The 16,106-nt window shown below is 48.1% G+C and overlaps 1 protein-coding gene across 3 annotated transcripts in view; it reads right to left on the bottom strand.

Moving 5' to 3' along the window:
* KLHL1 (kelch like family member 1) overlaps positions 1-10,157 on the bottom strand; it is a 260,108-nt gene extending 249,951 nt beyond the window's left edge. Inside the window, exon 1 of one of the 3 annotated variants that reach the window (XM_077344008.1) lies at positions 9,340-10,157. In XM_077344008.1, the coding sequence (XP_077200123.1) occupies positions 9,340-9,836 (497 nt within the window). In that variant the 5' untranslated portion in view covers positions 9,837-10,157. The remainder of the gene's footprint in view (positions 1-9,339) is intronic. The other 2 variants (XM_077344007.1, XM_077344006.1) reach the window with 2 other exon arrangements.
* Positions 10,158-16,106: the final 5,949 nt, after the last annotated feature.

The following is a 16,106-nucleotide window of genomic DNA, read 5'->3' as shown; positions in this document are numbered from 1 at the left end:
TAGGGACCCTACAAAATCCACAACCAGCACAGTATAGTAGTTAGTGCCAGACTAGGATCTGAGAATCCCAAGTTTAAATCCCTTCTTTGCCCTTGAATCTTGCTGGGTGGCTTTCTATCAGTGGCTACTGGCCATGGGGACTAAAGGAAACCTCTACATTCAGAGGCAGTTAACCTGTGCATCTCTGTGCCAGGAGGTGACATCAGCCTCTGTATCCTGTAGTTGGACCTCCAGAAGAACTGGTGGGGCACCATGTGAGGTGGGGTTCTGGACTACATGGACCACTGATCCAACCCAGCAGCACTCTTCTTTTGTTCTCAAGCTCTCACCCTCTCATCCTTGCCTACCTCACAGGATGGTTGTTGTCAAGACTAATTTGGAGAGGGGGAAATGATGCCAGACACTTTGGGTCACCATTGAGAAGAAAAGAGAGATATAAAAGAGTAGATAATAAAATACTCCAGAGTAACATAAAAGGCAAGCAGGATACATTCCTTCACTTCATGCGGTTCAGATTTCTCACCGCTATTTCTTGATATTTTTTTTCTTAGAAGGGGTAGCTGCTAGAACTATCAGCAGAGGGGGGGAAAACATGTGACTCAATAAATCTTGCAGTTAATAGAAGAATTCCTAAATTCCTACTAGAGATTAACACCAAACACAAAGAGAAGTTCTTGTCTTCAGAATCTTTAATATCATCAAAACAAGACTAGACTCCTAGCTATCATCTAGTTTCATTGTAAGACTTCTTCAGCTTTGTAATAATAATTGAGACCTTGTGCTCTGTTGTGTGCAATTATTATTACAAAACTGAAGAAGCCTCACAATGAAACTAGGCATTAACTAGGAGTCTAGTCTTGCTTTGATGATATTAAAGGCTCTGAAGACCATCTCTTTTTATTTAATGTTAACCTCTAGTAGGAAAACAGGAATTCTTCTGTTAACTGCAAGATTAATAGAGCCACACGTCCTCCCCCTTGTAAACATCCTCCCATGTTTATTTCCACTTCGTTATCTTGATTCTTAGAACTACAGTAAGATATCTATTCAGAGTTAGGGATTCGTTGGAAGCGTGTGGAGATATCATCAACCGGCTAAGATTATCACTGTGGAATTCAAAGTATGCAACATTGTTCCTATAAACCAGAAATGGACTTGTTCCCTTTTAAATTTATGATTTATCATATGGTATGTGTGTAGTGCAGTCCAGGAGTTCTGACTTCGTATTGCAACCTTGGACTTCTTTAGTGGTCTCCCATTCAAATACTAAGGAAGGCTGACCCTGGTTAGCTTATGAGGTCTGACAAAATCAGGAATGCCTGGGCTATTCAGGTCAGGAATAACAGTCAGATGCTTGCACCGAATAACTTTCAATATTTGATCGACCCTAAACAGGACCAGTACCCACAGTTTCAACTGGGTCTGGATTCCACCAAGATTCAGCACTTTAAAGTTTCCTTTGCTTCAGGGGAGACAACATGAACATATACTTCTTGGCCAAACCCACAGGAGGTTCAGAGGATCTTTACTTTGGACAGGTTGTACCTGTTTTTGCCAAACAATTTGTGATCTTTTCACGGCCTTTCTTTCGAAATTCAGCCACTCGTGAAGCACAATCAATCTGAGCCTATTAAAGTCAGCAGGAGAAAATGGGAACAGAGTTTCCAGTCTGTTAGTTTGATATACCAAGAGAAGCAAAGACATTCTATTTGGATCTCATGGCAAAAGGGAAGGCAAACAGATCACTGCAATACAAGGAATGGACAATATGACAGTTTTTAGTATGTATATCATTAAGTTTCCTCTCACGCATGTTTATGCAGAAAGGTCCCAGTGAATTAACTGAGGCATAAATATCTGACTGCAGCTTTACAGCCTGATCTCTAAAATCTGTACTCAGAATCACGATGCAAACCCAAACCATGTTAGACCTTTCTAAATCCACTGGTTAGAATCGGTTAAGATTGTGCTGCCAAACCCATGAAACCATGACATTCAGTGTGAGTTGCTTCTTGAATAGAGCAGAAGAATGACAGAACTATGGAAGAATCACCCAACTTGATGATGAAAAAATTGAAATTGCTCCAGGTTTTCCGTTCTTTGGCACCATCATCAACCAAGAAACCAAAAGATGATTGAGACTGGGAAGGGCAAACACGGGCGAGCATGTGTCACTGACAAAGGAGATGAAATTAATGCATGCCGCAGTATTGCCCAATATTGTGTGTGGGTTCAAGTTGAAGACAAAGATGAAGGCAAAGGAGAAGCAGAAGAAGAAAGAAGAGGAGAAGGAGGCAGAGGAAAGGAAGGAGGAGGAGAGGAGGAAAGGGAAAAGGAGGAAGAGAGCTTTCTTGTACCCCATTTTTTAACTCAAAGTAGCGTATGATTATAGCTTCTTGTCGCGCAGGGTGGTAAGGCAGTCGACATGCTGTCTGAAGCTCTGACCATGAGGCTGGGAGTTCGATCCCAGCAGCTGGCTCAAGGTTGACTCAGCCTTCCATCCTTCCGAGGTCGGTAAAATGAGTACCCAGCTTGCTGGGGGGGGGGGTAAAAACGGTAATGATTGGGGAAGGCACTGGCAAACCACCCTGTATTGAGTCTGCCAGGAAAACGCTAGAGAGCATCACCCCAAGGGTCAGACATGACTCGGTGCTTGTACAGGGGATACCTTTACCTTTAGCTTATGATTACCTACCCTTTTTTTCCTCACAACAGACACTCTGTGAGGTAGGTGAGGCTGAGAAAATTGTGGATCATTCAAGGTCCACCAGCTGATTGCATGTGGAGGAGTGGGGAAATCCAACCCAGTTCTTCAATTTAGAGGCCACCGCTCTTAACCACTGCATGTGACAGAAAGCTGACAAGAAAGCAAGCTCCATTTGAAATATGGTGTTGAAAGAGACTTTTATGGATGCCATGAGTAGCCAGTAGGACAATTCAGTGGGCTCCTGATCAAAGCAAGCCTGAACTCTCCCTAGAAGCAAAAAGGAATAAACTGAGGCTATCGTACTTTGTGGTCACATTAAGAGGAGACAAGTGTCACTGGAAAAGGCAATCATGCGAGGAAAACGGGATGGCAGCATGAAGAGGAAGCCCCATCATGAGATGGATTGATTCAGTCAAGGATTACATGGCCCTCAGTTTAGAAGACCTCAGACAAGGCTGTTGATGTTGGAACATCTGAAGATCATTAATTCATAGGGTCGCCATAAGTCAGATGCACCTTGAAAATAATTAACATGCATATACATAGAACATTGCAGCCTCGGGCAATCATTCTGACAGAGCTTCCAAATGAACTAAGGGGACATTGACCGCACCAAAATCTTACGTTTCCATAAAGAAGAAGAAGAAGAAGAAGAAGAAGAAGAAGAAGAAGAAGAAGAAGAAGAAGAAGAAGAAGAAGAAGAAGGTTGCCTTCCCTTTCCTCTCCCCAAAATGGACACCCTGTGAGGTGGGTGAGGCTGAGAGAGCCCTGATATTACCGCTTAGTAAGAACAGCTCTAGAGCCTCTTGTGGTGCAGAGTGGTAAGGCAGCTGTCTGAAAGCTTTGACTCAGCCTTCCATCCTTCCGAGGTCGGTAAAATGAGTACCCAGCTTGCTGGGGGGTAAACGGTAATGACTGGGGAAGGGAATGGCAAACCACCTCATATTGAGTCTGCCATGAAAATGCTAGAGGGCATCACCCCAAGGGTCAGACATGATTCGGTGCTTGCACAGGGGATACCTTTACCTTTAAGAACAGCTCTATGAGGATATGATGAGCCCAAGGTCACCCAGCTGGCTGGATGCGGAGAAGCAGGAAATCAAACCTGGCTTGCCAAATTAGAAGCTGCTGCTCATCACCATGACACCAAGCCAATAGGCTATTTGACTCTACTGGTTGATGTTACACACATCGGGAATTCCTGCTCAGTCAGAGCAGCTCTATCAGGCTGTGGTGAGCCCAAGGTCACCCAGCTAGCTGCACGTGGAGGAGTGGGGAATCAAACCCAGCTCATCACTACATCAAGCTGGCATTATCGATTATTGGCTTTGACCAATGTCTGTTTTCATTGTGATACATCTAACAGCCAGCAAGAAAATATTTTGAAAATATCTAGGAGGCTGTTATTTTTCAGAAGTTATTTTTCAGAAGTTAGCCCAAGCAAACAATCATCAATAAACTGGCTGGCAGAATGGAATTATTTCAGAATTTCTGATTAATCCATTGATTAATCCATTGAGGAGGAGGAATTGGTTCTTATATGCCACTTTTCTCTACCCGAAGGAGGCTCAAAGCGGCTTCCAGTCGCCTTCCCTTTCCTCTCCCCACAACAGACACCCTGTGGGGTGGGTGAGGCTGAGAGAGCCCTGATATCACTGCTCGGTCAAAACAGTTTTATCAGTGCTGTGGCGAGCCCAAGGTCACCCAGCTGGCTGCATGTGGGGGAGCGCAGAATCGAACCCAGCATGCCAGATTAGAAGTCTGCACTCCTAACCACTACACTAGCCTGAGAGCCAGAGTTGTATAGTGATTAAGAGCAGCAGCTTCTGGTCTGGTGAGCCAGGTTGGATTCCCTGCTTCTCCACATGCAGCCAGCCTTGGGCTCCTCAGAGCCCTGATTGTGCTGTCCTTACTGTGAAGACCTGTTGGAGCTCTCAGCCTCATCTACTCCACAGGATGTCTGTTGTGGCAAGAGGAAGGGTGATTGTAACCTGCCCTGAGACTCCTTCAGGTAGTGAAAAGTGGGGCATGAAAATCACCTCCTGATACTGTGGAACATGTTGGGCAGGGATGCACTGTAGCATGCATACATTCCAATGCCTATGCAGATCTTAATCTAGGAGAATCTGCCTTATACCGATAAAGATCATGGATCCATCAAGGTCTGACTTGTTGACTCCGACTGGCCGTGGCTCTCCAGGGTCTATCCCATCATTTGCCACCTGATCCTTCCAGCTTGAAATATAGGTGTTGAATCTTGGACCTTCTGCATGCCACCAGATGCTGGGTCACTGAGCCACAATATCTCCAACTTGTTTATTTGAAAAGGCAGGTGTTAATTTCAAAGTTTTAATTTTGGTCTGAATGACCATAAATAAATACTGATTGACTGAATTTCAAAGTGGAACGACATAAATTCCAAGTTTGCCTCTCTCTCTCTCTCTCTCTCTCTCTCTCTCTCTCTCTCTCTCTCTCTCTCTCTCTCTTTCTGGTCTTTCAAGTCCTCTCTAAATGGGAAGAGAATACTTGTAGTTACATAGGGTAGCAGATCCATATAAATAGATCAGGATTTTCACCCACCCACCCCAAATAAAATGAGTGCCCACTAGTGGCGTCGCAGCCCACTCCTATGAAGACTGAGTACCAACATGATATAATGGTAAAAGTGTCCAACTAAGACACTTGGGTTCGAATCCCCACTCTGCCATGGGAACTTGCAGGGTGACCTTGGGCCAATTAGACAATCTCAGACATGCCTACCTTAAAGGTTGTTGTTGTGATGATCAAACAGCAGAGGGGAGAATGACATAAGCTTCTCTGGGTCCTCAAGGGGGAGTATTTCGGGATATAAATGTAGGAAAGGATTAAATGAACACTTTCCAATGTCCTCCATTGACAGTCTGAATTCTCAGTCCAGAGTTCAGCTTTGATGTTGAAAATCATTCTGAAGCAAGGCTGTTCCTACCGCACATTGTGTTGTACAACTCGGATGACAAAAGGAGGAAAGTAAAAAGCTGAGACAGGTTTTCCAACAGTCACAGGGTGCAATCCAAAGAAGAAGAAGAGTTGGTTCTTATATGCCACTTATCTCTACCCAAAGGAGGCTCAAAGTGGCGTACAATCTCCTTCCCTTTCCTCTCCCCACAACAGACACCCTGTGAGGTGGGTGAGGCTGAGAGAGCCCTGATATCACTGCCCGGTCAGAAAAGTTTTATCAGTGCCGTGGCAAGCCCAAGGTCACCCAGCTGGCTGCATGTGGGGGAGCGCAGAATCGAACCCAGCACACCAGATTAGAAGTCTGCACTCCTAACCACTACACCAAACTAGTTGTCCTGGGACTTACTTCTGAGCAGACCTGCTTAGGGTCACGCCCACCGCAGCTCCTGACTGGCAACATTCTGCTAATGTGCCAATTCTTGCACCATCGTTTCTGGCGGTCAGCTTTTTAAAAACTCCCATTTGTGCCCCTTCTCGGGAAATTAGGCATTTCTCCAAAATGAAGTGCATCTTAGGTGTATAGCTGCAGTTGAATTGTAATCTAGCACTGTAACCCTCTGTGTCCTACAACCGAAGACACATCAAGTCATGGTCTGTCCATTTGGAATGTGTAGAACTCATGCAAGGTGCTTACAGTGGATTTGAAAAACTTCTTGAGTAATATGGAGAGCCGAACAAAGGATCTCCCCGGCCAGTCCACATCTCTCAGTTTCTCTGTTTTCAGTTACAAACCACCCTGACCTGAATAGCCCAGAGAAGCCCAGTCTTATCAGAAGCTAAGCAGGGCCAACCCTGGTTAGTATTTGGATGGAAGACCTCCAAGGATTTGGAGCGTGGTTCCTCCAAGGAACACTAGGGGTCTTGATGAGGAAGCAAGCAATGGAAAAACCACCTCCAAACTTCCCTTCCCTGGCTGCCAGGCAGTACTCGGACCTCCTGGCTACATGCCACATGCCACCCAATAAGTAAGTAGCCCTTCATGCCCTCCAAGGATTTGGGTGACAATTCCTCCAAGGGACACTAGGAAACATGACAGGGAGGCAGGAAATGGCAAACCGCCTCCAAAACTCCCTTGCCTGGCTGCCAGAAAATCCTCAGATTTCCTGGCTACATGACACACATGCCATACAATAAATAAATATATTGCCAACCACATGTTCTCACTATATCATTCACATTGTGAAAGCTGGTGGATTTGCAATAGGATTTTCAGGACCAATCCAGTTATCATGACTTTGAAGAGTTTTGCTGGTGCCCCATGAACTGAAGCAGCACCCATTCAACATGCAGAAAACTCTTCCAATCCATTGACATCAATGGACCCATCTTTGGGATGTTCCTACCCAAGTTTACTGAGGCAAAAGTCCCATTGAACTTGCTAAGGCTGCAATGCCCTGCAGCCTGATCTGGTATTAAGCCCCGCTAAGCCCTGCAACACTTCCTCCCAAGTAAGCCTGTGAGACTGCTGTACCTGGGGGAAATTCTGAGTGAATATGCCATTTGCTCAAAATTAATGGATTGTTCATGCACACACAGTATTTATGCAGGATTGCAACCTTACAGCCCAGTCCTGCCAACGTGTACTAAGGCAGAAAACCTTGGCTGAACTTCTGCAAATAACTGTAATAAAAGGGTAATAAAAACGATATAAGAATGTAATGAAAGTTCACAAGAAAGTTGGCAGAGGGAGAGGGGGGTGGGGTGGAATCACACTCCAATATATATATTCAGGCTTCTAGGCACCCTGCAGCCAAGACAAACTGCGCTGTTGGTAGATTTCACAGAGGCGGAAGAGACCACCAAGGGCCATCCAAACAAACCCCCACCTTCTAGGGACCTAAAACTCATACATTCCTGACAGATGCTCATCCAATCTCCACCTCCAAAATTCCCCAAAAGGAAACTCCACCACCCTCAGAAGCATCCTATTCCATCTTTGAACACCCCACATCACCAGAAAATGCTTTTTTGGTCTTTAAGTAGAACTACTTTCCTGTAACCCATTGCTCCAAGTCCTTGACCCATTCAATACCTATTGGATAATGCACTTTCAAAGCACTTTAGAAGTAGATTTTCTTGTTTGGAATAGGAAAACCCAGCGGCAAAGATCCATTAGAAGTGGATGCAGAATGGGCATCTCTGAAGCTGCAGGGAAGTCCAAACAAACACCACACAAAGCTTCTAGATTTCTGTCTTTGGAAGGTAGGTAAGTTCTTTATTAAGCAAAGGGAGGCTGTGACCATTCTCTCTTGCCCTCTCTGTGCCTTAGTCCGATCTGTATAGTTTAAGACCAGCCCCAAACAGCAGAGAGCATAGTGCCAGTTCAGAAGTTCACCAGAACTCTTCATTGGGTTGGATTTTGAAAGGGAGTATAGGTGTACACAACATGCATGACCCCTTTTTAAAAACTGGTACCATATTGACTTGAAAGGGTGGTGACCCTGACCGTATGGTGACCCTGTGCACACATAAAAAGTCATGCACACAACAAATACTTAGTGGACATCAGTATAATATTTATGAAGATAGTTTCAGAGGGTGGCCATGTTGGTCCACAATAGAACAGTCAGCTTACAGTAACCACTTAATGACTGACAAGAGTTTCGGGCTGTAAGAGAGTCCAAGCTCCCTTGATCAGACACAGTCGAATGGAAACATAGGTTGTTTTGACTCTATTGTGATCCACATTTCTACTCTACTTTCTGTCTTGCAGCATCTGATGAAGTGTGCTTGCACACAACAGCTTAAGCCTTGAATCAAATTCTGCTGGTCTTAAAGGAGCTGCTGGACTCAAACTTTTTTTTGCTGCTTCAGACCAATGCGGCCACCCACCTGAATGACCTGGGAACTCTTGTTGGTCTCTAAGGCATGACTGGACTCAAATCTAGCTGTAATTTTCATGTGACTGCGCTTTGCCCTGTTCTTGAAAGCCTGGCCCAGCCTGACCTTCTCATATCTCAGACACTAAGAAGAGTTGGGTTTTATACCCCACTTTTATACCCCGCTTTCACTACCCAAAAGAGTCTCACAGCGGCGTACAATAGCTTTCTCTTGCTCACCCCACAGGAGGACCCTGGCAGGTAGGTGGGGCTGAGAGAGCTCTGACAGAACTGCTCCACAAGAACAGCTCCAACACGACTGGGACTGGCCCCCGGTCCCCCAGCTGGCTGCAGGAGGGAGGAAGAGGAGTGGGGAATGAAACCCGGCTCTCCATGTTAGACGCCTCCACTCTTAACACTAGGGTCACCCCTAGTTCGTACTTGGGATGGGAGACCTCCAAGGATGTCTAGAGTTGCCCTGAAGAGCTGTGGTCTGGAACACCCTGTGGGGTTGGCCCTGAGTTGACTCGGAGCCCAGAAGGTTTTCAAGACCTGAGACCAGTTCACAGCCAACGCAAACTTTCTGGGGTGGGTGGGGGTAATCTCCTATTCCAAGTATTAACCAGGGCCGACCCTGCTTAACCTCCCCCCCTTTCTTTTAAAAAATGAAATGGAGTCACTGCAACAGTTCTGATAACCCCGAAAGTTTGGACTCCGTGGGTGGATCTCAGTCCAGGGTGGGGGCGGCGGGTGAGTGCCCTTTTGGAGACGTTCGCCCCCTCCCGCCCCTTCCCTTCCCTCCACGTCCGGCCATACCTGTCCCCGGCCGCCTGCCCGCCGCCCTCGGATCCCGGCGCCGGCTCCGCCTTGACCTCGCGCAGCACCAGCGTGGTCTCCTGCGGCCGCGTCCAGCCGGGCCCCTCCTCCAGGGACTCCACGTAGAAGACGGTGCGGGGAGGCGGCGGCGGGTGGCCCGCCTGCTCGGCCAGCCCATGGAGGAGCCGCGTGGCGGGCAGCGCGGTCCCGTTGAGCGGCGACGCCGAAGAGGCGGCGGGGGGTAGCGGCGGCGGCGCGGCGGCGGCCGAGGCCGCGGCGGCGGCGGCGGCGGAGGACGAGGAGCTTTTCTTCCAGAAGGCGCCGCTGCCCCGCTCCTGGCTCTTGAGCAGGCGGCTCTGGCTGGGCCCCCAGTGCTCGAAGCTGCCGCTGTCCTGCTGCAGGCAGCCGCCCGCCGGGGCCGCCGGGTGGCTGAAGAGTTTCCAGCGGAGGCGCAGGATGTGCTTCACGTCAAAGTCCTTCCTGCTCGAGTTGGACATGGCGAGGCGCCGGCGCGGCGGGCTCCGGAACGGGGGCGCCGCCAGAGCCGGGGATGCCCTGGGCGGGGAGACGGAGCCGAAGAGCCGCGGCGGGGGGACAAGGCGGACCCTTCCCCGGAGAAGCCCCGGGCGACGAGGACGACCCCGCTCCGCTCCCCTCTCCCGGCCGCGCCGAAGACGGAGGCTGAGAAAAGCGGCGGTCGGCTGGCGAGAGAAAGCCCTCCGTTCCCCCGCCGAACGCGCCAGCAGTAGCGGCAACCGCGCTCTCCGCTGGTCGCTGTCCGTGGTGCTGAAGCAGCTCCCGCGGTGTCGAAGCGCGTGGCGGGGTCCCGCCTTCAACCAGCCCAAGCGGGGCTCCCTCCTCCGCCCGCCCGCCTTGCCTGCTGCTGTCCGCGGTGCTGAAGCGTGTGGCAGGCGCCTGGAGTTATTCCTCTCCCTCAACAAGCCAGGGGAGGAGGAAGGCGGCGGGAGGGGGGGGGAAGCGGGGGGGGGGGGGGAAGGAGGAGGCCTGATCGCGTATTAAAGTTGCACAGCCTTGAAGAGCACTTGGCAAAATGAAAAGCGCGGGAGACCGGGCAGGGGCTGCTTTTATAGACAGGCACGGTGAGATCTCCCTCTCTCTCTCTCTCGCCCACCCGGCTGTCAAGGTCCCTCTCTGCTGCGCCGTTTCCTCTCCGCCTGCTGACTCCTCGGCCCCTCCTTCCTTAGCCCTGTCGATAAATTAGGCAGATTTTCATTCGGAGTGAAGCCCTGGGCTACTTCTGGATGACCCTTGGGTGAAGGGCTGTGCTATGAAGGGGGATAGAGGGGCCATCCCTGCTGGATATCACTGCCCCTTAGAACATATGGAATTTTTATTGATGTTACTTAGGAGGTACATCTGTCCCTAATGAACAAGTTTTTATGGACAGTGAAGGATGTTGGCAAGTTTCATCCTGTCCAGAGTAAAGTTTGAGAGTCATGCAGCCCCTGAAGAAGGTGCTAAAATCTCCACCATGGGTTCTACTCCTTTTGCAACAATTTCCCAAGAGTCACGATGGCTGGCACTCTTACATGCCACCAAACAGAAATCCCCTTTTGCACTCAAATCCAACCTGTCACAAGTGCTGGCGTTCCACGCTAGCCTTTCTCTCCTATCTTGGCACCATCCTTAACCTGTTTCTCCATCCAAATCCAGAAGACTTCTGCCCATATCCCCAGATTGCGTTTCCACCTCAAGGGGGCCATGGGTCTAATGGTTTTTAGAAAGTTCTGGGTAGGGTTTGGGGAGTCACATTGGTCCATTTGCAGCCATATTCAGTGTTGCAATGATAGCCAAGAAGAAGGCATGTTGGATGGTGTCAGGTGAATTGTGTCCAGGTCAGGGGTATTTTTTATAATTGTTCATGGACTGTAAGCATCTAGAGTGGTCCCAAACCATTCCCTTGTCCCCCTGTGGCATTTCTGGAATGATTTCCTTGCGGCTACAATTACACACAAGTTCTGCCCTTGGGGTATGATTTCAACATACCTTAAAGGCTGAGGGTATGGGAAGCTTCCTCTTTTCTGCTTTAGACAGAGCAGCATGACTGAAGTTGACAGCATGGCTCCCTCCAATTTCCCCTTCTGCATGAGTGGAGCAGGTTACATCCTGAACAGAATTCCTGAAAAGACTGTTGCTGTTAAGATAGCCATTCCTCCTTTAATCTGGGCAAAAGGAACAGCTGGCAGCTGGAAAGCCCCTCCAGCATTGGTTGCCTATAGCCTTTTATCCCAAGTATGCATTTCAGCCAACAGCCAGTGTGGTCTAGCAGTTACAGTGTTGAACTAAGAATGGAGAGACCCAGGTTCAGTTCATCATTGTGCCATGGAAGCTTCCTGGGTGGTGGTGAACCAATCACACACTCTCCATTCAACCTACCTCAGCAATATTCCCTCTAAGCAGAGCAGTTCACATCCTAAGCCGTATATAACTGCTGTGATCTAAAAAGGGACAGTGGAAGACCCTGCATGGCTCCAGAATACTGCTGTACAGGGCTTCCAGTGTCAATGAGTGGACGTTCACATGCACAACTTAGATAGAACACTGGATGATATGATTCCTATGGTTGTGAAGAAGGAGGAGGAGGAGGAGGAGGAGGAGGAGGAAGAAGAGGAAGAGGAAGAGGAAGAGGAAGAGGAAGAGGAAGAGGAAGAGGAAGAGGAAGAGGAAGAGGAAGAGGAAGAGGAAGAGGAAGAGTTGGTTCTTATTATGCCACTTTTCTCTACCCGAAGGAGTCTCAAAGCGGCTTACAGTTGCCTTCCCTTTCCTCTCCCCACAACACACACCTTGTGGGGTAGGTGAGGCTGAGAGAGCCCTGATATTACTGCTTGGTTACAACAGCTATCAGTGCTGTGGCGAGCCCAAGTTCACCCAGCTGGCTGCATGTGGGGGAGCGCAGATTCAAACCCAGCTTGCCAGATTAGAAGTCCTCACTCCTAACCACTACACCAAGCTGGCTCTACTACTACATGAGTAGTAGTAGTAGTAGTAGTAGTAGTAGTAGTAGTAGTAGTAGTAGTAGTAGTAATTCCATTTTATGCCTCTGTTCCCTAAAGGCTCGATGCACCTTATGGATTAAAACCATAACACACATTATCATTCATAAAATTGCTGAAACATTAAAATTATAAATACAAATATAACCACCTGCTGCAGACGTCATCCCTATTCCAGGGGCAGAAGAGGGAACATAGGTATCATTTCAGCTGTGTCTTGCAAGCCCTGCAGAACAACTTAAGATCTCACAGGGCTCTGATCTCATTCAGCAGAATGTTGCACCAGCCTGGGGCCAGAGCTGAAAAGGCCCTGGCCCTGGATGAGGTGAGTTTTATGTCTTTAGGGTCAGGGACCCTAAACAGATGTTAATTATTAGACTGTAACCTTCACAGAGGGACATAATGCCAAGGCAGTCCTCAAACTACCAGGGTCTCAGATGGTTAGGGGCTTCCAGGCCATTTGTAAATTCAACCTTTGCCATCCTGGGTAGCAACCTCTTGCCAAGAAAAAAAGAGGTTGGATTCTGAGTCCTTTCCTTGGATTCTGAGTCCTTCCCTAACAGTTTTCAAAGGCAAAATGGAAGAAGATTTCACTTGATAGAGATAATTGTGGACAACTGCAGAGCATCATTGAATTTGCCAATCTGAGACCACGTGACTGTAAAAAAATATAGCCTGCAATTCCAGGCTTGCAGGAACAAAAGTTCTCCCCTTGCAAATGGATATGGAAACACTCCCCTGCTGGTTTTGTTAGATCTGTCTATCTGTACAGCAGACCATGCCATTTGCTGAGACTCTTGGAGCAAGGCTGTCCTGGGTGAATTGCCCTGCCCTCTGGTGCGAGTGAATGTTACATGCTGTCGATTTGCCTCTGACCTAACCAGTGGATTAATTTCCAAGATGTCCTCTTATTAATAGCCTTGCTTGGGTCTCATAAACTGAAGGCTGAGGCTTCCCTTCTTGAGTTCATCTGTCTCATGTTGGGTCTTCCTCCTTGCCTTTTCCTTTAAACGTCATTGTTTCTTTCATAGAAGTAGACTCAGTGCATTGGGAACTGATTTGTGGGGCGCCTCGAGGCCCCATGATCTCATCTGTGCTCTTCATAAGGTCATCCAGAATGTGGAAGTTGGCAGTAACTAGGATACAGATGGGGGCCATCAGCACATTTTTTGCTTAAATCCTAGCTGCATCTGTAACTGTCCTGGGAGGCAAGCTCTGGTCCTGCTGATGAAAGTCAACAAGCTGAAGTTGAACCCAAACAAGACATGGACATTGTTGGTCAGAAAGACCAAGGTTCTTGAAAAGATTATACCGAGTCTGGCCAGAGTCAAGTTGACTTAGTTTGATTCTGCACTCCCCCGCATGGAGCCAGCTGGGTGACCTTGGGCTCGCCACGTTGCTGATAAAACTGTTCTGACTGAGCAGTAATCTCAGGGCTCTCTCAGCCTCACCCACCTGACAGGGTGCCTGTTGTGGGGAGAGGATAGGGAAGGCGAATGTAAGCCGCTTTGAGACTCCCTTGGGTAGAGAAAAGCGGAACCAGCTCTTCTTTTTCTTCTTCTTAGTCTGAACCATTGTTGCTTTTTGAAATATCAAGCTGGTAGTACTCTTGTGACACTGGATCTGAAAGTTCTTTTATCTTCTCAACTCCATTGCCCTCAGTTAGCCACACTGATAGATGCTTCCGAATCCTCTAGGCAGGATGGCTGTGACCCATGTTATGTGGGTCTGCCCTTGGAGGTAACTCTGAAACTTCTCCTGGTGCAAAATGCAGCAGCCCACCATCAATTTGAGGCACAAGTAAGGACACAAATGGACTCACATTGTTCTCCTCTTCTCTGTTTTATCCTCACAGCAGCCTTGTGAGGTAGGTAAGTCTGAGAATATGGGACTGGTGCAAAGTCACCCAGTAAACTTCCATAGTAGGGCGGGAATTCAGTCCTGTCCCAGATCATAGACTCTAACCACTACACCATACTGCAGCCTTTCTTAACTTTTTTTTTTTATTACCATTGGAAACCCCCTGAAACATTCTTCAGGCTTCAAGAAACCATGGAAGTGGTGCTATCATGCAGAATATTGTTGGGAAGCCTAGCTGTGTACATGCCCACCCAAGGCCCCTCCCCTGCCCACCCCCTCCAGGCCCATCACTGGCCATTTTGGGAGGGGTGGGTGGGCTGGCAGGACCATATATGATCATATCACCCAATAAATGCTTAACAACTTTAAGAAATATATCAAAAATTAAATAACTCTCACCCATTCAGGAAACCCTTCCAGGGCAGTCAAGAAGCTAGTGCTGAACTCTTCTGTGTGTGTGTTTTTTTTAATCCTGATATCTAGCCAGTACTATTTTATATGTAGTTTAAACCCATCATTGTGGTTCGTATCCTCAGCTGCCAACAGGGGCTGCTCCCTGCCTCCCTCCAAGTGACATCCTTGCAAATATTTAAAAAGAGCAATCCTGTCCCCTCTCAACCTCCTCTTCTCCAGGCTGAACATTCCAAAGTCTTTCAGCCTTCCCCCATAAGGCTTGGTCCCCAGGCCCCGGATCATCCTTGTAACTCTCCTCTGCTCCTGTCAGGAACCAAGCGGTCAAGACCCAGCCGACTCACAATACAGACATCACTCTTGGGCTTCTTGGGGAAGCTTTGTTAAAGTCTTTATTGTGAAATTAGCACTCAAAGTCCATAACATGCCTATACTCACAGACAGGAAACTTTGACAGAGACACAGAAGGAGGAGATGGCAAAGCATATATACCTGGGTCATGGGAATTAGGCAAGGGAGTTGCTCTTAGGTGAGAAGGGGCATTCACATAGGAAAATAGGATCAGAGCATTCTTTGATATGGGTAGGTTAACCCAGTTCAAACATCTGTTGTTTAGCCTAGCTGGGGAAGCAGCCTTGAGGAGTGATAGTAATTCACCATGGAATTGGGAAGAACCTTTGATATGCAGGCGGAGGCCTAAGGGGAGGGATGGTGCCCCTGAGCTCTGTCGAGATGCCAGAGCAACAAGAGGGAACCAACCAGATTGTAAAATGCAAAAGTCAGGGCAGGAACCAGAGGATCGTGACAGCACCCTCTCATCATCAGCAAGTTTCCTCTGTTTGAAAGGCTCTTTTGAACTTTTGGAGCCTCCGGAGCAGCCCCAACACTCTGGAATAGCTTACCAGAGGAGCTGCATGAGGCATGCTTTCTGGCAAGAGACAGAAAATCATCCACCACCCCCTAATTCAAGCAAGTCTTTGGGTGTTAACCCCTTCTTTCCTCCATTTTATTGTTTTGTACTTCTGCTGAGGCTCTTTCCACTGGGTTTATGTTTTGGCTTATTAAATTTAAATATCGGATTGCTTCTGGATTCTAATATCTTTGTAAATGGGGCTATTGTTTTTTTGGGGGTTGATGCAGTTATAATTATTCAAAGTCACATTGGCTTTTTGCAGAAGCATATCTGTAACAGCTTTTGCTGTATAAATAAAAGGGTAATCAGTAGATGGGTGAAGAGTGGGTGGGGCCAGTCTGGACTTTGGGCCAATTGGGATGCGTGCAATGCATCCTGATTGGCCGAATGTCTGGACAGGCCCTGCTCCCCCAGCCCAGCAGGGGGCAATCTGGTGACATCACAGCCAGTTTGTCCCTGGCTGCTGATGCAGACAGAAATACGTGCGCCTCCCAGGTGAGGGGGGGCAACTGCTGCCAGTCGGCCTCTGACCAACACCAGGAGGAGGAATGGAGGCTTGGACAGGCCGC

This window comes from Paroedura picta, chromosome 6 (genome assembly GCF_049243985.1).
Source record: "Paroedura picta isolate Pp20150507F chromosome 6, Ppicta_v3.0, whole genome shotgun sequence".
In the NCBI taxonomy this organism is placed as follows: Eukaryota; Metazoa; Chordata; class Lepidosauria; order Squamata; family Gekkonidae; genus Paroedura; species Paroedura picta.
This window is presented reverse-complemented; position numbering and strand designations above follow the sequence as displayed.